Here is a 21978-nt window from a genome sequence, read left to right on the forward strand (position 1 = left end):
CTCAGAAGGGACTTGAGTGGTGGAAACCTTTTTGTGGTCTCTAATGGAAAGGTCAAAGTACAAATTTAGGAATATTTTTCCTAGTTGGCCACTTCTAAATATTTACTGGATTTCAGTTGTCTAATTCAATGGGAATATGGATATTTCTCACCTCTTATCTGTCTGTCGTACACTAGTGTTTTGTGTTTTAGGTTTAGTTATAATTGATCTGTGGAACTAACAGCTTGTTGTGATAGCAGGATAATGGCAGCTCAGCAAATATATGAACCTCCATGTCCATATGGATATTTTGCAGTAATATTCCCAGAATAAAAAGTTGTGTACAGGTTTGGTAGCACTTGGACTCTTACTTTAATACAGAATCAGTGAAGTATACAGTTCATAATGAAGTCAAAGTGTGTTACGCGTAATGTGATGGAGGAAAGAATTTTAGCTGGGAAGCCATCTGACACAGAGAAGTATTCTAAATAAAGAATAAGATTATATAATACATTGCTTTTGGGATCTTGGCCACCATGCTTTGATGATATATTTTCTTTTTGCTGCCTTACTTGTTTTTTCACATCTACAGAAACTTTTCTTGTTGGGCAAGTTTTGTTTTACTGTTTAGGTGCTTCCTTATAAGGATGTTTTGCTCTTGATTTGAAAAACTGAAGTAACTTTAATAAGAACAGTCCCATTATAAGCTTAAGAATTTGGGTTTAGATTACTAGCTCTTGGGTATAATTTTCAAAAGTGCCTATTATATGAGCCTAAGTCCCATTTTCAAAAATGGCTTAGGTGCTTTTTAAATTTTTACCCCTTGTTTAATGTGAATAGCTTCATAGAGCATTTCATTTTAAAAATGTTTGGTTTTGGTTTAAACTGTATATCTTTTTGTTATGTAAGTGACTGGCTGTGAAGTATGCTGTTTATTCCAGTTGTTTGTAAATTACTTTGTGATTACATGAATGTTTTTTTTCAGAACACTAAACAAAACAAGGCTAAATAATCATTTAGCAATAAAGAATTTGATCACAAGTTAAACAAAAATTTTATTGACTGAACTGGTAATGTACATGAATGTAAAATGGCAAAAGCATTTACAATTCAGTTGGGAGAGCAACAAAGATGTAACTGTTCTGATGTGAATACTCGTGTGGGCTGGCTAAGACCAAATGTCAGAATCCTAATGATGTAGGAGTTTCTTTTACGGGGAACATTTTTCTCAAGACAAATAGTGAAACAGCACTTTGAAAATAAATTACAGTTTGTCAAATAGGCATATATATTGTAGTTTACCACTTGTAAGTGGTCTTATTCCTTTCTGTGTATGTAGAGGAACCATAAATTGTTTGTTAGCAGTATGTTTATGTTCAGTATTAAATGAGAGATTTACAGTATTCTTTCGGGAATGGTAAAAGTATGCGACAAGTTCCATTTTTCGAGGGGGGTGGGGCGGGAGAAGGAGAGGGAGGCAGATCTTTGAAAAATGAATATATAATATTTAACATTACAAAATTGAAAGCATTTTATTATAATTAGAAACACTTGTGGTGTAGCTCAAAATTCAATGTGTTACATACTAGTCAAAGCTTAAAATGAAGCATAGTACAGGTTAAAGTATGCATAATAAATGATTTCTTGCAATTTATGAATTCATTTTACATTTTGTGTCCTTGCACAGACATATCATTATAAAAAAGGAATCATGCTTTCAGTTTTTGTAAATAAAACTCTCCTTTTTTTCAGAAAATGGAATAATCAAATCAGATAAAGTATATGAAGTAATGCTGGCTACAGACCGTTGCCACTATGCAAAATGCAACCCTTATATGGACTCTCCTCAATCAATAGGTAAGAGAGCATCTATATAAAATGTCTATCTTCACTTTTATAACAGAGTATGAGTTCAGCATGTGTGATAAGAATATGAAAGTATTTTATTTTAAAGAAATGCCTGAAAAGTTTATATGGGAGCATTTTTAGTTCCTCACAATTAGCTGATCCAGCCTCTTTTAGTTTGAAGATTTGGCTAGTGCAAACTTCAGTAGCTCATTTACTTAGTGACGCCTTTCAGAAAGTTTGCAGTTTAAAGTGTTGATTTTACTGTATAAAACTCTAAATAATTTGGATCTGGTTACATTAGAGATGTTCTTTCTCTTTGTATGATACTGCAGTTGAGATCAGCGGGTGTGAGTCTGACCTAAACTTGACCTAAAAGGTTAAATAAGAAGGGACTGCTGGCAGGGCATTTTTCGGTGAAGGATCGTGAATTCTGGAACTTGCTTGCTCCCACCCAGACTCTTTTTTTAATTTTTTTTCTTTTTGGGAAATGAATCAAAGTGTATCTATTTTTTCCTCTTTTTCAGCTTTTATATTGGTTGATGGTGGGAGTTGTTAGTAGTACTTATTATTGATTAGTCATATTGAACTTCCTTTATATTTGTACATAAACCAACTTCGTTTTGTGTGCATCTTAAAAATCAAATTAAAAATTGACTTGATGTTCCCTAAGTGTTAATGCGTGCAATACAATTCTCCCTCATTCATTTCCCTTATATATATGCATGCTGATTTACAGGCGAACAGATATGGTCCCTACGTCAGGGAGTTTGTAATCTGGTGCAAAAACGCATACAAAAAATTATGAACCAGGACTGGCACATGGGGAATAACATTGGAAAGGGAAAACACTGCTCTTCGGATGTAAATGTTGCATAGGCAGCTTTCATGCAATATAGCTTTACAAAAGTAAAGGTTTATACTAAACTAAAAATAGGATGCTAAATGAAAGAGAGTTTGGAAAGATATAGAAACTTTCATCTTTCTCAGTACCCCTCATTGCTGAATGTATTGACCAGTTGAGGAAAGTAGCCGAACGTTTTTCTTCACTTTAGAATTGGGCATGTCAGACCTTCTTGTATTGTGATTTTGAATACAGTACTAATATATAATTGCACAGCTAGAGCAGCTGTAGTGTCTCATTTGAGGGCTTGCATGTGTGATGGTTCATACATAAGTTGGATAGGAATGTTCTAACACTGTTAGCTCAACTCTTACATCAGTAGGTTTACCTCTTTCTTGTTTTACAGGTTTCCAAGCAACTATCAGTGCCCCACACATGGTAAGCATTAAATTTATAACACAGAATGGTTAGTGAAGATGATTAGCAATCTAGTCACTCTCCAGAATAAAAGTATACTTTTTCTAACAACTTTCACTATCTATTGGTGGTAATGTTGTAAACTACTGTAATATTGCCTGGACTTCTGTCTATCATTATATGTGAATTCAACCAGGCAAAATTGTTGTAATTTTATCTTTTCTTTTATCAAGAGAAGTTGTACTGAGATGTGAGACTTTTGCCTAGCGATTTGAGACCCAGACAGTTCATGGCAGAGTCTTAACAAGTAAACACTCGGAGATATTTCAGTGCAGTGATGTTGTATCACAGATACTAAAGTATTCTCAGATAATTTATTTCATTATTTGAAATTAAGCATTAATGTGGGTCTATTTAGCCCTTATAGTATTTTATTTGAGAAATAAAGTTTGTGGGAAAGAACAGTAAACATTTTCATAGCTTATGCTCCATTTGTCTTTCCCTAAAGTTACCTATTAGTTTGAATTAGTCCATACCCTTTGAATTCTATCTATTTTGAAACTTTGGCTTTTTTATATCTGAAAAAGTTAACAACCTTTTTTTTCAGAAGTGTATACCAAGAAGTGAAGAAATCACAGCAATAGTAGCTATGTTGTTGTTCTTCGAGTGCTGGTTCATGTCAATTCCAATCAGGTGTGCGCACACAGCATGCATGGTCATCAGAAAGTTTTCCCTTAGCAGTTCCTGTCAGGTCAGCTGTTGAGTCCCCTGGAGTGGCGCCTTCATGGCACTCAGTATACAACCCTGCTGACCCGACCCCCCTTGAGTTCCTTCTTACCATCCATGACGGCTGTTGGAACAGTGCTCGCTTGCTCAGCAAGTGCTCCCTTAGCGTTCTTCTGTTAGTCATTACAATTTTAGTTAGTTAGTTAATTTAGTATAGTTGGTTTAGATAGTAGGTTGGGAGCAGGGTCTCTCCCCAATCTCTAACCCCCCTCGGGTTCTGAGGCATCCCACGAGCCCAAGGCATTAAACCCTGCAGTGCTTGTAATAAACCTATGCCCATCAGTGACTCCCACAAATCTTGTCTAAAGTGTCTGGGGAGAGTGCACCAAATGGAAAGGTGCAAAATCTACAGGGGTTTTCAGCCAAGAATCAAAAAGGAGCATAATTTCTGATAATGGAATGTTCTGGCATCCGTACGCGACATGGTACTGAGGAAGGACTCTACCACAAGAGACCTTCAGCACCGGCGCTCCCTGGCACCGCACCCAGGGATAGTGGCCCAGCACTGCTCGACTTCCCTGGTGCCGCACAAGAGACACAAGAAGGCTGAAAGAGGGTGCTTGCCAGCCCCGATATCCGCGAGACTGTTGGGATGCATGGCGCACCCCAGAAAGAACCTGGCACCAAATCAGCACGAGTAGTGCCATTGACTTCGGAGCCCCACAAGGAACCATTGAGTCTGGCACTTAGTGACTCTCCGGCAGGGCAGTGCCAGGTGGAGGTGTTAGCCACCCTCCACTCCGGGCACTTTTGAAGCCACCAGAGACCTCATTGTGATGATGGCTGCACAGACCCCAGCTCTGAGGGACAAGGCTCTGGTGCTGATAAGACTGGTATTGTCTACAGGCAAGTCTGATAAGATGCAGCGCTCGAAGTCCCCAGCTCGGCAGCGTACCTGGCACCGCTTTCGGTTGCCTTCGCTGTGGCACTGCTTCCCGGCACTTAGTCCCACGAGAGCATCTCTGGTGACGTTCCCCCTCCTCAGCACTGAGGCCAGATCGGCACAGATACCCGGCACCGACCTGCGGTGATGTCGGAGGACCGGCACCGCGCCATGGCACCAAGCCTTCATCCTTGATTGCTGGCACTGGATACCTGCTACCGATCCCCATCACCGGATCCCAGGCACCAGTTCCCCACCTTATCGTGGCACTGGTTGTCGGTGCATGGACCCTCAGCCTTGCCCTGGTCCTCACAATCGGGATCCGCTTCCTCGGAGTCTGATGCCGACTCGTAGTACTTGAGATGTAGTCCCAGAGGCAACGAAGGAGGGCGCCACCAGCTTGGCAGCTGCAGCCCCAACGCAGTGGCCCTTTTGGACCCCCTGGGCTTACCATCAGGCCCAAGGTACCTTTCAAGGGGGTTGAGATTGATAGCATCAGAACACTGGTCACCCCACTCTCCTAGGGACAGGCCTACATCTCAGGGATCTGAGGCCACTCTGTCCTAACCACCCTTCAGGTTCCAGTCATGAAAGAGGTGACCCCAGCACAGGACCAGCTGCAGAGTCGAGCTACAGCATCCCACTTGGGCGTGCACTGATGAAGAGGAGGTCATGGAGCCAGAGGGAGGAGGACCCAGTACCCCCTCTGGCCACCTCGTCCTCTTCCCCGATGAATCTGTGGCAAGGGCATCCGCTTCTGGCCCTCCTCCTATTGACCATAGGGCACATCAGGACCTCCTTAAATGGATTGCCCGCAACATGGGGTTGCAAGCGGTGGAGGTGGTCGAGTCAGAGGACCCCATGGTGGACATTCTCGCTCCCGAAGTCCATCACTGGTAGCCCTGCCTTTGATCAAAACTGTTCAAAACAATTTAAAGACCTATGGCCGACCCCAGCCTCAAGTCCACCGATTGCCAGGGGTGTAGAGCGCAAATACTTTGTCCCTTCTAAGAACTATGAATACTTATTCTCACACATGCAGCCATTCTCTCTGGTCGTGTCTGTGGTTAACGAGAGAGAGCGTCAGGGACAGCAAGGACCAGCCTTCAAGTCTAAGGAGGCAAAAAGGATGGACCTATTTGGTAGAAAGGTCTATGCCACTGGGAGCCTCCAGCTGAAGATAGCTGACCAGCAAGCTATCCTCAGTAGGTATAACTTCAATTCATAGTCCTCCATGTTTAAGTTCAAAGAGCTGATCCCTGTGGACTCTAGGGCTGAATTATCTGCCATCATAGAGGAAGGGAAGGCAGTAGTTCGGACCTCTCTGCAGGCGTCTCTAGTCTTGGCAGATTCTGCTACCATACCTTCTCCTCAGGCATAGCCATGAGGAGAACATCATGGCTTTAAGCATCCCAGAAGTGCAGCAAACCCTGGAGACCTTCCTTTTGAGGGCATGGGGCTCTTTTCAGAGCAGACGGACTCCGAACTGCATAGCTTGAAAGACTCTAGGGTGACCATGAAGTCATTGGGAATGCATGTGCTGGCAACCCAACAACAACAGTGCTCATATCCTCGACCGAGGCAGGATTTTTATAGACGAAGGGGCAGGAACAGAGGGCAGAAACCTTCCTGCTCCCCTTCAGGGCAAGGTCATAGATAGTCTAAGCCTTTATCAGGCTCTAAACAGGTCTTTTGAAGATGCATCCGAGGATGGCACATTTGCCACAACACCTGATCCTTACCCATGTTTTCTGAATCGTCTATCCCACTTCTACTGTGTTTGGTCCCAAATAACATCGGACCGCTGGGTTTTTCTGGTAGGAGTGGGATATTCTCTCCAATTCTGCTCTTTCCCTACCTCCCACTCCTCCTTCCCTGTCCCTCTTCAGGGACCCCCTCATAAGCAACTGCTTTTCCAGGAGGTGCAATCGCTTCTCACCATAGGGGGAGTGGAGGAGGTTCCTCAGGAGCTAAAGGGCAAGGGTTTTCTGCTCCCGTTATTTCCTAATCCACAAGGCAAAGGTGGGGGTCTTGGACCCATTTTAGACCTGCGAGTACTCAACCAGTTCATGCTGAAGTTGAAGTTCTGCATGGTCTCTCTGAGCATGATCATACCTTCCCTGGATCTGGGAGACTGGTACACTGCCCTCAATATGAAAGACGTGTACTTTCACATAACCATTCGACCTGTGCACAGACATTTTCTCTGGTTTGCGCTCAACCACAAACGCTATCCGTTCACGGTCCTCCCATTCGGTCTGTCGACAGCCCCCAAGTATTCACCAAGTGCATGTCAGTTGTAGCAGTCTTCCTCTGGAGGAAGCAGGTGCAGATATAGCCATACCTAGGAGACTAGCTGCTCAGGGAGCAGGTAGAGTCTCGTACGATTGGTCAGTACTGGTCCACTTTCCAGAGTTTGGGACTCCTCCTCAATGTGAACAAGTCAACCTTATCACTGACCCAAAGAATAGAATTCATCGGAGCGCTGCTGGACTTGGTACAGGCAAGAGCGTTCCTGCCAGAGACTCATTTCCAGGCCATGGCAGACGTTATTCAAAGCCTCAGGTGGTACCCAACCACTACTGCAAGGGGATGTGAGTGTCTTCTGGAACACATGGCAGCCTGCACGTACGTAGTCAGGCATTCCAGAATGAGGCTTGCCCAGATATACCGACCGGGGAGCGACAGGCTGGACTCGGTAGTGATGGTGCCAGGACACATACTTGAGTCCCTACAGTGGTGGCTTAACCCTCAGATGGTACGTGAAGGTGTCCCCTTCAACAGTGCACCGCCCTCCTTGTCCCTAGTAACGGACATGTCAGATCTGGGTTGGGGGGCACACCTGGGAGATCTCCGAACACAGGGCCTGTGGTCGCGGGATGAGCTCTTCCTTCATATCGATATCTGGGAGCTCAGAGCAGTGCGACTGGCATGCCAAACTTTCCAGTCCCAGCTACAAGGCCAAAGCGTGGCTATGATGACAGACAACACCACTGCTATGTTCTACATCAACAAACAGGGTGGAGCACGTTCTTCCCCCAATGTCGAGAAGCCCTCCCAACTATGGGAGTTCTGCATATCCCACTCCATTCACCTGGAGACATCCTGTCTCCTAGGAGCACAGAACGAGCTAGCAGATCACCTCCGCAGATCATTCTGCAACCACGAATGGTCCATCTGTACAGATGTTCTTCATCCCATCTTCCAAAGGTGGGGATTTCCACCTCGTGTATGTCTTCCTCCCCCTGCCCCCCGGTCCCACTTGTACACAAGGTGCTGCTCAAGATCTGCAGGGAGAAAGTGGAGGTGATTCTTCTGGCCCCAGCATGGCCCTGTCAACATTGGTACACATTGCTTCTGGAGCTGTCAGTGGACACTGATCGTGCCCGATCTGATCACTCAGGACCATGGTCATCTCCACTACCCAGACCTCCAATCCCTCCTCCCCATGGCCTGGAAGCTTCCTGGTTAAACCTCATGGAGCTCCTATGTTCGGAGTTGGTAAGGGAAGTTCTCCTTGGCAGCAGAAAACCTTCCACCAGGGCTACTTATCTAGCCAAGTGGAAGAGATTCACTTGCTGGTGTGCCCAGCAACACACACCTCAACTCCAGGCATCTATACCATTCATCTTGGAGTACCTTCTGCATCTCAAACAGCAGGGCTTAGCTGCAGCATCCGTCAAGATGCTTCTTGCTGTTATCTCAGCCTTCCACCCAGGAACGTCTGGATGCTCCGTGTTCACTAACCCCATGGTAGGACGTTTACTCAAGGGCTTGGAATGTCTATAGGCACAGATTAGGCAACTGGTTTCTGCACGGGGACTGTAACCTGGTCCTCACCTTTTGAACTGCTGGCTACTTGCTCCCTGCTCTATTTGTTGTGGAAGGTGTCCTTCCTGATAGCCATCACATCAGCCAGGCAGGTGTCTGAATTAAAGGCTCTGACTTCTGGCCCACCGTACATGGTCTTTCACAAGGACAAGGTGCAGCTCAGGCCTCACCCAGCCTTCCTCTCCAAAGTAGTGTCACAATTCCACACTGGTCAAAACATTTTTCTACCCATCTGCTATCCTAAGCATCACATCAGTACCCAAGAGCAGAGGCTGCACCCACTGGATGTTTGGAGAGCGCTAGCATTCTACATTGAGCACACGAAACCGTTCAGGAAGTCAAACCAACTGTTTGTGGCGGTAGCAGACCTGATGAAAGGACTCCCCGTCTCATCTCAAATAATGTCTTCCTGGATCACATCCCACTTCTGCACATGTTATGAGTTAGCCAAGATCCCAGTCCCAACTCTTACAGCACATTCCACAAGGCACAAGCCTCGTCAGCTGCGTTCCTGGGCCAGGTCCAGACACGAGATCTGCAGGGCAGCAACTTGGTCATCGGTGCATACGTTTACCTCTCGATATGACATCACCCAACACGTCAGAGATGATGCAGCATTCAGAAGGGCAGTGCTCCAATCAGCGATTTCCTTTACCCCAGAGGTGGGGTCGGAGTTGAGCTTGGGAGTCACCTGATTGGAATCAACGTGAACAAGCACTCAAAGAAAATATGGTTACTCGTCATAACACCTTCTTCGAGATGTGGTGTTCACGTCCATTCCAATACCCACCCTCTTTTCCCTCTGTCGGAATAGCTGGCAAGAAGGAACTAAAGGGGGAGGTTGGGTTGGCAGGGTCATATATTGAGTGCCATGAAGGTGCCACTCGAGGGGGCTCCGCAGCTAACCAGATGGGAGCTGCTAAGGGAAAACTTTCCGATGACTGACTGACTGCATGTGGCGTGCGCACACCTGATTGGAATATATGTGAACAACACATCTCGAAAAACAACAGTTATGAGAAGGTGAGTAACTGTTTTTTCCAGAATCTTAATGTAGATTCGTGTTTCTCACACTGTACTAAACTTACCCACTGGTGGCACATGTCCCACAAACAGAGGACATGCAAGTTTCTTTAAACAGAAAGGTAAATATAATATCAGAATAAGAATCTATTATAACTATGCTGATTAGAATTATGTAAGTAGTGCACCAAGTATTTCTGAATTCTTAGTGGAACATTAAGCTTTTAAAAGTTTGACAACAGCTAGTCTGCATAACAGTAAATCTATATCTATAATTGTCCTTAGTGTTCAGCCTGAATTCACTGAGTCCATATTGCCACTCTAGTCCGTCACATAAGCAAGTTAGAAAGTAAAAATATGCATAAAGTGTTTATATGCAAACTATTCCTTTTTTAGCAGTCATGTCCAAGACTAGGATAGTACACCTGATGGATTAAAATATACACACTTTGTATATATGTTTTTAAGAAGTTACACATTCGTTGACAACTTACTGTTTATTAAACTGACTTTTTTCCAAACTTACTAACAGTGCTACTCACATATTTGGGTTCTAATTATGAACTTCAGCTGTTTTCAGCATTGCAGTATTGAGTTGTGGTTAGAATACACCTCTACCCCTATATAACACTGTTCTTGGGAGCCAGAAAATCTTACTGCGTTAGAGGTGAAGCTGCGTTATATTGAACTTGCTTTGATGCACCGGAGTGCTGCTTTACTGCGTTATATCCAAATTCGTGTTATATCGGGGTAGAGGTGTACTTTTGTTCTTGCCTAACTCAATAGGCTGATGAGATTTTGTTCTAAAAAATGAAGTCTCCTCTCAAAGGAAAAAGGAAAATGTATATATGGGAAAGGAGGGTAGGTTTTTAACAGCCTATACTCTAAGCTACATTGCTGTTGGTACCTGCTACAAATCAACAGAATCGTGAAGCTACTTAGAGCTACAAAATAACAGTAGTTAAAATTTTTTCTTATGTTCCATATCTTCCCATTTTTTTGTTCTCCTTTCTAAATAAATGGTACTTCGGTTTTAGGTCATCAGTTTACTATTAAGACTAATTAATTAGTTTTCTTCAATGAAAAGATCATCACTGCTATTGTGACTGACCTCTAAAACTAGTTTCATAATTTTCCTGGGAGTCTGACAGTTGAGGTGAGACATAGCAATTGCCAAGACTAAGTTCAGAGTTGGATTTTGTGGCCTGAAAAATATAATGGTCTTTATATATTACATTGTTCAGAAATTTAGTTGGGGAATGGGAAGGGGTATTCCTTCACTATCAGTATTCCTGTGGTGGGGTAGAGAAGTGAAAGGACTAGACAGCGATGGATCCTCCACCCTGCTCCTAAGCTCCTGTGCTGCACATGGAATCCCTACTATGGGGTCGGGGTGGGGATAAATCTGTGGTCTCCTGAAAATCCTGCCCCTCATGCAGAAAAACCTCCCTAGTTCTGCTTCAAGAAGGCTTTTTACACGCACGGAGAAAGTGGGAGAGTTTGCCCCTTAGTGCACAAAACAGATATTTGACTTGTAAAAAGATTGATTAGTCCTGAAAGAACCTTTTCACGAGGGCTGTTCAACTAGATTGCTGATGCATTAGAACCATAACTTAAATGGAGAACATGCTAGTGTAAATATAAAAATTATAGTCATCTGGAGAAATCTGAAGTTCTAAATATCTGACATGTTGTTATTGTGACAATATCTTCAGCAAAAAGATTGTTCGCTCTCCATGTTGATGGGTAATCTCAAATTAAATTCATACAGTATTGAAAGCTTATACCACACTAGTTGTAGTATAAATACCTAGCTGCAGATTTTTATAACAAGAGTATATATGTTGGTCATGTTAATGATTGGTGAAGTAAAGCCAAAATCTCTTCTACTTTCAGAGGCTTTTCAGGTCACCTTTACTTGTGGGCTTAAAATAAAAGAACGGGTAGCCTTCAAATTCTTTCTTGTATTGGATCTAATTGCATGTGGCGAACTTTAAATATGGCTTTGTGGAATTGCATGTGGCCCCAGATTCTTGCGTCTGCTTAGTTCAGTGCAAAGTGAACTGAAACTAACTGATTGGAGAAACCCGCTGGAGAATTCCCTTCGGTAGGGGGAATCTCTGGTTACTGTAAAACTATGACAGGTTTCAGAGTAGCAGCCGTGTTAGTCTGTATTCGCAAAAAGAAAAAGGAGTACTTGTGTCACCTTAGAGACTAACAAATTTATTAGAGCATAAGCTTTCGTGAGCTACAGCTCACTTCATCGGATGCATTTGGTGGAAAAATGGTGTTTTTCCACCAAATGCATCCGATGCAGTGAGTTGTAGCTCACGAAAGCTTATGCTCTAATAAATTTGTTAGTCTCTAAGGTGACACAAGTACTCCTTTTCTTTTTGTAAAACTATGCTGTCTTCTGTACCTGCTCTGCCTCTGCCTTCTTCCACAGGGCTGAGCTGCCTAGTATGAGGGTGGCAGAACACAGCTCCACTTTTCCTAATTTGCTGCAGTTAACATTAGGAACATTATGCCAGTAGTATGAATACAAGCTGCCCCTTTTGCTTTCATTAGGGCTAGTCCAAAGAAAATCAGGGAGCAGCGGTTGGCTTCCTGCCAGCCCCTTCTCTACTGTACCTGAGCTGTGTACCAATACAGCAGAGAACTCCGCTCATAAAATATGGCATTATTTGGACCTCCTAATTATGAATTTAAAAACAAATTATAGGATAACGTTGCTCATCCTGTAATAATCCAAAAATGAATTTTTTTTGGTCTTATATGTTTTGCTTTGTAAGTTTTTGGTTGATACAAGGTGGCATGTTAGGTGTGTGTGGCAGCCATCAGGGAGCTCTTTATGGCTTCTTTATTCTGACTCTGTATTGGTGATGTATAGGCTAGAGCAACCTATGGGCTGCTTCTCTCGTATTCCAACTGTCAAATAGTTTGCAAGAGACTCTGCAAGCTGAGGATAGCTGGAGCAGAGCTTACTTTAACCACCACCTGTGCCAGCACACTTCCTTTGTATGTTGCAGAATTCTCAACTGACTACATCTTTCTGGCCTCTACCATCGGTGTGTTACAAAGGGTCTGGAATGCAGTGCAGAATCTGTACCAATGATTTTATTTAAAAGACCATATGCTACAGACTTAAAAATAGTGAGATGACATAGTCAGTGTTTTGTTGTTAGAGGAAACAGTCGAGAACAATATGTGTTAAAGTTAGATGGAAAAGCATCAAAATTTTCTTGCTGTCGTGCAGAAGAACACTGACATTAGTTTCCTATAACAACACTGGGTTGTCCTGTATAACCTGAAATCTCTGAAAAAGTGAATAAGCAGTGGGTAAAATGAAGTTTTAAAATACATGCCCTTTTGTTTTTCTTTGTCAGCATGCGTATGCTCTAGAACTGCTATCTGAACAGTTACATGAAGGAGCCAAAGCCCTTGATGTAGGATCGGGAAGTGGAATTCTTACAGCATGTTTTTCACGGATGGTGAGCAACCTGTTTTAACCACTTGAATCAACAGAAATTTTTCAGTCTGGATAAATATTTCATGTTCTCGTTAAATTTAAAAGAAAAAATAACAGTATAAATGTACAATCACTTGATTTCTAGCAGCCGAATCTTTCTTTAGGAAACTGGAACCATTTAGGAACCATTGAAACTTCCCTACCATATCAGACAACTGAACATCTAGTTTAGTATCCCGTTCTGATGATGGTTAATACCAAATATTTCAGAATAAGGCGCAGTAAACCTCATAGTGGACAACCAAGGAATAACCTGAAGGGAAGTTTCTTCCTAACCCCAGTCAGTTAGCAGTTGTCTTATAGTCTGAAGCATGAGGATTTACTCCTGGGGGAATTCTGTGCAACTGTGCATGTACAGAATTCGTGTCCCGTACAGATTTCTTTGCTTCCCTGCAGAAAAATGACTTTCTGATGGGGATGCAAAGGGAAGCCACAAGAGCGGTCACATATCCCTTCTCAGCAGCGTGGAAGTGTCATTTTGGGTTCCTGGAGCAGCTGGTGGAGAGGTAAATCACTGCAGGAAGGAAGGGGGACCGGAGGATGCCCCGTCCACCCAACCCCCATGCATCCAGACCCCCCCCATACCTGGACCTCCTGTCCTTAACACCCCCGCCCCTGGCCCTCTCCAGCCCCACCCTGGCTGATGGCTCCTACCCTGTGCCAATCTCAGCTGCTAGTCCTGGTTGGGCTGGGGCTGAGGGAGGAGCACACTTCCCCTACATGAAGCGGCCTGGGCCAGCTCAGACTCACCCCCAGAAACCTGCCCTGGCTCTGCACTTCCCCCCCCCCCCCCCGACCCCGCTTCCTGCTGCCACCGCTCCTCAGTCGCTGGGGGAAGGGTCACCGTAAGGGGAGCTGTTCCCCCTTCCGACCAACCCCCATGCATCCGGACTTTCCCCATGCCTGACCCCAAGCTCAGACCCGCCCCCCTGCATTTGGACACCGCCCCCCAGCACCCAGACCAACCCCCACTGAGCCCCCCCTTGCGTCTGAAACCCCCCTCACCCTGATGAGTCCCACCCCTATGCACCTGGACCACCCCATGAGCCCCCCGCACGCAGACTGTCACCCCATGAGCCCCAGTCAGCTGTATCTGGATCCCCCTGCTGAGCCACCAAGACCCCCCCCCCCGCCATGCCCCAGACCCCCACACCCTCCTGCTCCCTCCCGCTGAGCCTCAACCACCTTCACCTGGACCTTCCTTGCAGAGTCCCATAGACTCTGCACTTGGACTCCTTCACTGAGCTGCCCGCATCCGTTTTGCCCCACACAGAACCCTCTCACCGCACACCTGGATCCCCCACATTAAGCCCCTCCACACTTGGATCATGCCGGACAGGGCTGGCCCTAGACCAAATGGTGCCCCAGGCAAGGAGCATCTTCAGCCCCCGCCTCTATTTATTGAACTTTTGAATACCTTTATTTTTATTGCATTTGTAGCCCATTTCATGTCTTTGCACGATTTGCATGCATGATTTATCTGTTATATGTAATGATAAATTTGTGCGTTAGGATATGTAATTCTGTATTTATTTACGTCATATATAAGCAAATAAAAAAATTGTATTCTCTAAGCTTATACAAACTTTTAAATTTAAGAATAACTGAAATGTACTAACATCAAGAAATTGATCTGTGCACAAACATTGGGTGTACCAGTATTAAATAGTGTTACAGTAGGTGACAGCCTTAGAATGTTAACCCTAGTTCTTTAGTTCAAAAGGTCGCTTTTCTCACCTTGCCCTCATGAAGTGAAGCACAGTGTCAGAGAGATCCAAAGACTGGCCAGTGGAATTTTCAAGCGATAAAATAGCAAACTATGTCAGTCTCTCAGCTATCGTTGATCGAAGATCTGTTTTAAAGAGACTGAGCTTTGTAAAGCTGTGCTCATCACTCGTGGCTGTGACTGGCAGCATGAGCAGAATATCAAAGCTATCTATGCATTTGGAAAAGTGTCCTTCAGCTCTGCATCATGAATGAATTGGAAAACTTGGAGTGGAGAGTGCTTCCCATGTGGCAAAACGTGATGGATGTTGTCCAGTTTGACAGAGGTCTTTATCATTGACGTCCAAACATTCCCCATGTGCTAGTGTCCAGTGAAGGTCTATATAATTGTTCGAGTATGTTCCTGTCTGCTGTTGGTAATCTCCTGTTGGTAGCTTACTAAGGTCATACAAAAAACACCAGGTCTTTTTGTGGTGCTTCATTTGTCCAAATCTTTCTTCAGTAGACGCTTGAGTAATGTCGACCATCGAGCAAAAAAAACTTCCTCTTGAATTTTTCTTCTGAGCTTCTCATCAGCTCACCTATGTAACATCCAGTTTACCTTCTTTATACTGCTCATTAATGTACATACTACCCTTGTGTCCCCTCTTATTAATCTCCTCTCTAAACGAGGTAGTGTCTTCATATGGAAGTCTTTCTGTGCTTCTAATAATCTGTTTTAAACCCCTCTATTTCATTTATATCCTTTTTTGAGATAAAGTGACTAGAACTGAACACATTATTACCTGATGGGGGCATGTCATTGACTCATGGAATAGTATATTATCAGTTTCACTCCTTCTGTATCCAAACCTTTTGTTTGCTTTTTTGATTGCTGCTGTGTTTAAGTTCTTCACTCTCCTCTCTATGGCGACACTTTGTTTGTCTTTGAGAAGTAAGTTAGTTTGGAATCCAGCAATCTGTAAGAGTACAAGGAATAATTTGCATTAATGCACATAGTCTTTGTTTCCCATCACCAAGTCAGCTTTGGTTAATCTGCTGTTCTTCTATTTCATAGTTAAACTGGGTGCAGATGTTATGCTGTGATTGGATAGTAAGTTATACTAGGTTTTTATCTTTTAAATTAAAAAAAACTTTAGCTTCTATTAACAATTTCTATTTCCTATCATCCACTAATGGCTAATTAAGTTGTTTACTCCCACTCAACCAAAACCAGACTTGGCTGGTCTGTACAACTCGGTAGCTAATAATTTAAAACTACAATGCCCAAGTGGTCATTTTTTGTGTTTGGAAGGAACAAGACTTGTGAACCAAATCTTCAAAAGAGATAACATGAAAAAGTCACATTATGGCTTGTCTTGAAGATGTGTGGAATCTTTATGCCTAACATTGCTTTTTCCTCTCCTGATACACTGATGTGCTGTTAATATCTGTTGGGTTTTTTTTTTTTGTTGGTGTTAAATCCTGAAGAGTGTGTGAAAATAGTATCCATTGCATAGCTGCGGTCCTAACTTCTCCTTCAAGTGTTGGCAACAACAACAAAAAAGACTTCCTGAGATGGCCTTCTTGTGAGGGAACTGTATCTGCTAATGATGAGCATATCAAATGCGTCTACTGTCTCAGGGAAATCTCTCACCTCTGGAAAATATGATTTGCATATTTACATCCTGGACCCACAAGGACAGAGAAACAAAGTTGCCAGTCTTTCTGTTAAATAAATCTATGGAGTTGGCATTGGATCCTGGCTGTCTGAATCCCTCTGTACACTCCTCTCCAAAAAGTGCAAATGCGGACTTACTGCATGGATCATTGTTTTCCAGTCAAAGTTGATGAAAATGGAGAAGAGGCACTGTGTAGACAGTGCATGGAGTTGTAGTTGAAGATCACTTTCTAACTCTGGTGAAGCGATCTCCTCCCCTCCACCATTCTGCTGAGACTTTTGTGCTTATGTGGCTACCACATAAGCTTTGAATGGCCTGCAGCACTGAGGACCCAGTGCTGTCTCAGAACCCTGAGGACACTCTGAGGCTTGCACCATCAAAATCCTCACCAGTGCAGGATACAGCACTGACTGCTTCCCGATCAGTACCAATGAAGTCACATGCAGCACTAGTACACCCTGCATCCCATACTATGCCACTAGCACTGATGGTAGAATCAGTAGTCTGACAAGAGTTGTTACTGCGGGGAGAGGGGCCTGACATGTAGTGACACTGAGAGACTTCCTGGTTCTATGGGAACTGGAGTCGCCGCTCCTTTCAGATTCATTCTCCCTGGCAGTATCAGGACTCTTCGATGTGGCACTGAGCACCTCATCCTTCCCAGGTACCCTGGTTCCCAGTCCATACCCCTCCATACCTATATGGCCCTATTGGGTTTGGTTGTCTCATGGGAGGCAATACTTCCTGGAATAGGCCACATGTGCCTGACACTCATTTATTCAAGGTGAGTGCTACTCAGGTGGCACCTGAACCCCCAACAGCTCAGGTCTTCATCAATAAAAACAGGAGAAAACTGTTCTTCCCCCATTAACACCCATAGGACTGGTCACCTTGTCATTCTCCTTTCTGGATGAGGCAGAAGTTCTCTCTGTCAGGCTGTCTGGAGCAGCTCACAAGTGTGAGTGCCAACCTCAGGGCAAACTGTCTAGGAACAGAGCATAAACTCTGAACAGGTTGTATGTTCTATAATTAGATTTCACGAACCAAATAACAAGTGTGAACTTCTAAAGCACTATACAACAACCTTAACATGGAGTCAGACAGTTCCCTTGGGAACTCTGGTCTGTCTTGCCACACAGGCAAGCTTGCCTTTATAATTGGTGGTCCCTTGCACCAAAAATCACAATATCACATTACTCTCGGTCTCAAGGGACCAGTTACTTACCTCGAGTCAAGTGCACTCTAGCTCTCATCAAAGACGGTTCTTGTAGCCTGTCCTATAATAAACTATCTAAAGGTTTATAACTATGAAAAGAAATAAGTTATTTACACACAAATGAGATCCAGTCTTAGCATCTATCACCTCCAGGGCAGATTGGAAGAGGCCCTGGAGGTTTTTCACCTTCCTCTGTAGCATGGGGCACGGGTCACTTGAGGGAGGATTCTCTGCTCCTTGAAGTCTTTAAACCACGATTTGAGGACTTCAATAGCTCAGACATAGGTGAGGTTTTTTGTAGGAGTGGGTGGGTGAGATTCTGTGGCCTGCGTTGTGCAGGAGGTCGGACTAGATGATCAGAATGGTCCCTTCTGATCTTAGTATCTATGAATCTGTGAATCTTTTGAAGGTATAATATGCAAGCTTTATATGTCCTTTAGGGCTAACCTAAGCCAGACAGCTGGGGACCTCTTCTTTATGCTTAGAAAACTTTGCTCCTCAGAGTTCAAGCAGCATAGGGATAACAATTTCTTCTTAACAGGCATTTTTATTCCCTTTCCCCAGCATTCAAGCTGTGATGGGATGGGATGAGGGCTTGTGTTTGTATCTTCTTCAGGGGTGTAGGGGAAGTAATAACCGAAGTCTTTTGTACACAGTGGCTTGTCTGATGTCTGTAGACCTTTCGTTAGGGAGGAGATAACCTCTTGTGGTGAACTAGTATTTCATACTTGGTAATGCTTTTCCCCTGACTTGGTGGATTTACAGTTTTAGTGAACATTTTTATAGTTAGAGCAAATATTTAAACATTACTTTATAACATGTGATATAGATATCATAAGTAGGATTAATAGATGCAGCATCATACAAGCATTCCATAAAGTACTAAGCACCAAAATACTAAGCACATTCTTAACTCTAATATCTATTTTAATAATACTAACACACAGGTGACCCAGATTGATATCCAGCTATACATTCGTCAGTGTTCAGTGAGGCCTGGGGCCTTGACTTGAGCTGGCACCAGGTCTGCCAGCATCAGTGTGAAGACAGATGAAGCCCTTCACGCTTTCAAGGATTGAGGGTGCAATTTCTTGGGGTCTGTACTCTGTGGGCTTGTCTACATCAGCATGCTAAATCAGCACTGCTGCAGTTGATACAGTGGCGTTGATTTAGCGGGTCTGGTGAAAACACAATAAGTCGATGGCAGAGCGCTGTCCCATTGACTTCAGTACTCTATCTTCCCGAGAGGCAGAAGGTAAGACAGCGGGAAAGCGTCTCTCGTCAACATAGCACAGTATAGACACTGCATTAGGTCGATGTAAGCTATGTTGCTTGGGGGTGTATGATTTTTTTTTTCACACCCCCTAAAGCGACTTGACTTAAGTGGTAGTGTAGACCAGGCCTGTTCCTTAGTAGGAAGCATTTCAGACAGCAGCTTCCCAAAGAAGTCTCACTGTTCTTCTACCAGAGGTCCTCAGAGCCACTCAGGAAGACACAACTCTTCCACAGGAGGAAAGTGTCTTCCTCAGTGACCCAACTGTTTCACGCTTTCTCAAAACACCAATTTTGATCAGTTGTTTGGGAGATCTGGACCCATTTCTCCAGAACCACAGCCAACTCTCCCCTTTGGGAATCATCTTTCTCTTTTTTTTTTTTTTTTTTTTTTTTTTTTTTTTTTTTTTTTTTTTTTTTTTGGTGCTATCTTGGACCAGTGACTGGATACCATTGCCATAATGTTGGGTTACTGTACACAACTTCTTCTGGTGCCTATCCGCTAAACACCTCTTCCCCATTGCTCTTCAGGGACCACTCTCATGAGGATCTGCTGCAATAAGAGATCCCCTCCTTTCTCCTGGAGCACTAAAGTATTTTCTGCCTTAGTTTTGGGGAAAGGGTTTCTCCAGCCTATACATCGTTATCCAAAGAAGAAAGACTGATTGTGACCCATCTTGATGTGAGACAGCTAAACAAATTTATTTGCAAGCTAAAGTTCAGGATGGTAACCCTTGCCTTGATTATTCTCACTCTGGATCTAGGAGACTTGTTTGCATCTCTCCAACTGCACCTTGCTGCTTGCAGGGATGGCTGAGGTTGGTATACTTCCCAGGCAAATATCACCTGGATATGATCCTGTCCATGTCCCCCTCCTGGCCCAGTAATCTCTAGCATGATAGAAAGACCTAATGTCTGTCTACAGGGCAATTCCCTTCACACTTCCCCTTTCATCTTGAATAGTAGTGACAGAGGTATTGCACTTGGGCTGGGGAGCATATGTTGAAGGACCTGCTTGCACAAGGTCAGTGGACATCCTAAGAGAGACAAATGCACATCAACCTCCTAGAGCTTAGGGCAGCCTGAAAGATTTGTGAATCTTCCCTGACTCTCATTAGTGGTCAAGACATTCAAATAGTGATGGACAATACCTACACCATGTGCCACATCAACAAGTGAGGGAAGGGCCAAGTCTTCCCCATTGTGTCAGGAAGCTGTCATGTTTTGGAACTGGTGAATCAGAAATCAAATTTCTTGCTAACTTGTCCACTTGCTTGGTCTGCAGAACACAGTAGCGGACACTTCTTATCAAATCCCAAGTGAAAAGTCGAACACATCATTCTCCATGACATCATCTCAGAGGAGGGCCATTCTCAAATAGACCTGATTGTGAGACAAGATGACAAAGTGCCACAGCTTCTGTTTACAAGGAGAACTGAGACTGGGCTCCCTGCCAGGTGCCTTTCTGATCCTGTAGATAAGGAGGCTTATTGTACACTTCACCTGTGTCGTTCTATTCTGAGTTTGCTCTGCAAGATCAAGCAGATCTCAGTGAGACTGATTCTAACTCTCCAAACTGGCCCAGACAATTCTGGTTCCTGGCTGTTCAGAGATGCTACTGCTGGTAACAGACCTGTTGTCGCAGGCCTAGGGAAAGATCCTACACCCAGTCCTCTATCCCACGGCCTGGCTACTGGATAGATATTAAGCATAGAACATAGTTACTTCTCTCCTATTGGAGGCATCCTAGTTTTAATAGTAGCAAGATCTCTAGAGGACAGATTTACTGGATGAAGTGGAAATCTCTGAAGCCTCGGTACTGATTGTTCCAATTGTAACAGATAATTCTAGACTGTCTAAACCTATCCGAGTTCAATGAAAGTACATCTGGCAGTGATCTCAGTGCATTATGCACCTTTAGAGGGTCAGTCTTCCTTGTGGCACCTGAATGTCATAAAATTTCTGAAGGACTTAGTAAGAGTGTTTCCACCTATCAAGGAACCAGTCCTCCCATGGGATCACAACCTCATCGTGACCTTGCCTAGACTGTTATTTTAAGACATTACATTAGTACATGTAAACAAACATGTTTAAAGGTCTAGTGTAAGCCTTGATCAGTTTAGCACATTTTAAAGTCTATATCCTTTTATACTAACATATGTTAATGTTTTAAGTCTGTGTGCTAATATTATACCTTTTTAAGGACTTGTCTACATGGGGAAATTGGCATTTCTATAGAGCTATGCTGGTATAACTTCCCATGTGGACAACCTCTATTCTGAAATAAATTAAAATAAAAATAAAATGATTCCAGAATAATTACTCTACTTTAGGAAGACACTTTTATTTAGAAATAGTGTCCACACAGGGAAATTATACTGCCATGGCTATAGCAGAATAATTATTCCACTGTAGCTATGCTGCTCAGTTTCCCCATGTTGACAGGTCCTAAATCCTCAACAGCTACATGTTACTGGATCAATGGAACTCCAAATCTCAAGAGTGAGACTTACGAGTGCAGGTGATGCAGCTTTAGGCCCATGACTGTCATCCTGGTCTCTTTCAGAAGCAAGCTCAATAAAGAATCTTGGGACTTTAGAGAAAAATGCAAAATCTATTGCTTCAACATGGCTTTTCTGCAATAACCGTACAAAAAAGAAAAACTTTCTTTCAACTGGGGGAGTAGAGAAACTAGTATATGTTAGACTTAATAAATTTGTGGGATGCTCAGATACCATGGTGACTGCCTCGGTTGGTAAATTTAGATAATAGTAGAACCACAAAATCAGATTTAACCAACCTCTTGTAGCTTTTGGTTTTGAATTAAAATTGTTCTCTAGAAAGTCTTAATCTTCCAAGAAAGATATTGGACACAGCAAAACGAGGTTAGAAATTAAACCTTTTTCTTTAAATTCTTGCTACCGATAGTAGATGATATAATTGTGTATGGTAGGACTTTAGCATTTA

General features: G+C 43.4%; 2 protein-coding genes across 7 annotated transcripts in view; one reads left to right on the forward strand and one right to left on the reverse strand.

Moving 5' to 3' along the window:
- Window positions 1-21978, forward strand: part of PCMT1 (protein-L-isoaspartate (D-aspartate) O-methyltransferase) — a 47605-nt gene that overhangs the window by 12627 nt on the left and 13000 nt on the right. For all 5 annotated transcript variants that reach the window (XR_006280031.1, XM_038393791.2, XM_043511192.1 and 2 more), the window contains exons 2-4: window positions 1732-1836; window positions 3075-3106; window positions 12995-13099. Coding sequence is in view for 4 of the 5 variants with exons in the window: in XM_038393791.2 (XP_038249719.1) it covers window positions 1732-1836; window positions 3075-3106; window positions 12995-13099 (242 nt within the window). In the remaining variant the exon portion in view is untranslated. The remainder of the gene's footprint in view (window positions 1-1731; window positions 1837-3074; window positions 3107-12994; window positions 13100-21978) is intronic.
- The window catches only part of LRP11 (LDL receptor related protein 11), a 61338-nt gene continuing 54027 nt past the window's right edge, over window positions 14668-21978 (reverse strand). Inside the window, exon 8 of one of the 2 annotated variants that reach the window (XM_038393787.2) lies at window positions 14668-15821. In XM_038393787.2, the coding sequence (XP_038249715.1) occupies window positions 15802-15821 (20 nt within the window). In that variant the 3' untranslated portion in view covers window positions 14668-15801. The remainder of the gene's footprint in view (window positions 15822-21978) is intronic. The other variant, XM_038393785.2, reaches the window with a different exon arrangement.

Source organism: Dermochelys coriacea, chromosome 3, assembly GCF_009764565.3.
Source record: "Dermochelys coriacea isolate rDerCor1 chromosome 3, rDerCor1.pri.v4, whole genome shotgun sequence".
Taxonomy (NCBI): domain Eukaryota; kingdom Metazoa; phylum Chordata; order Testudines; family Dermochelyidae; genus Dermochelys; species Dermochelys coriacea.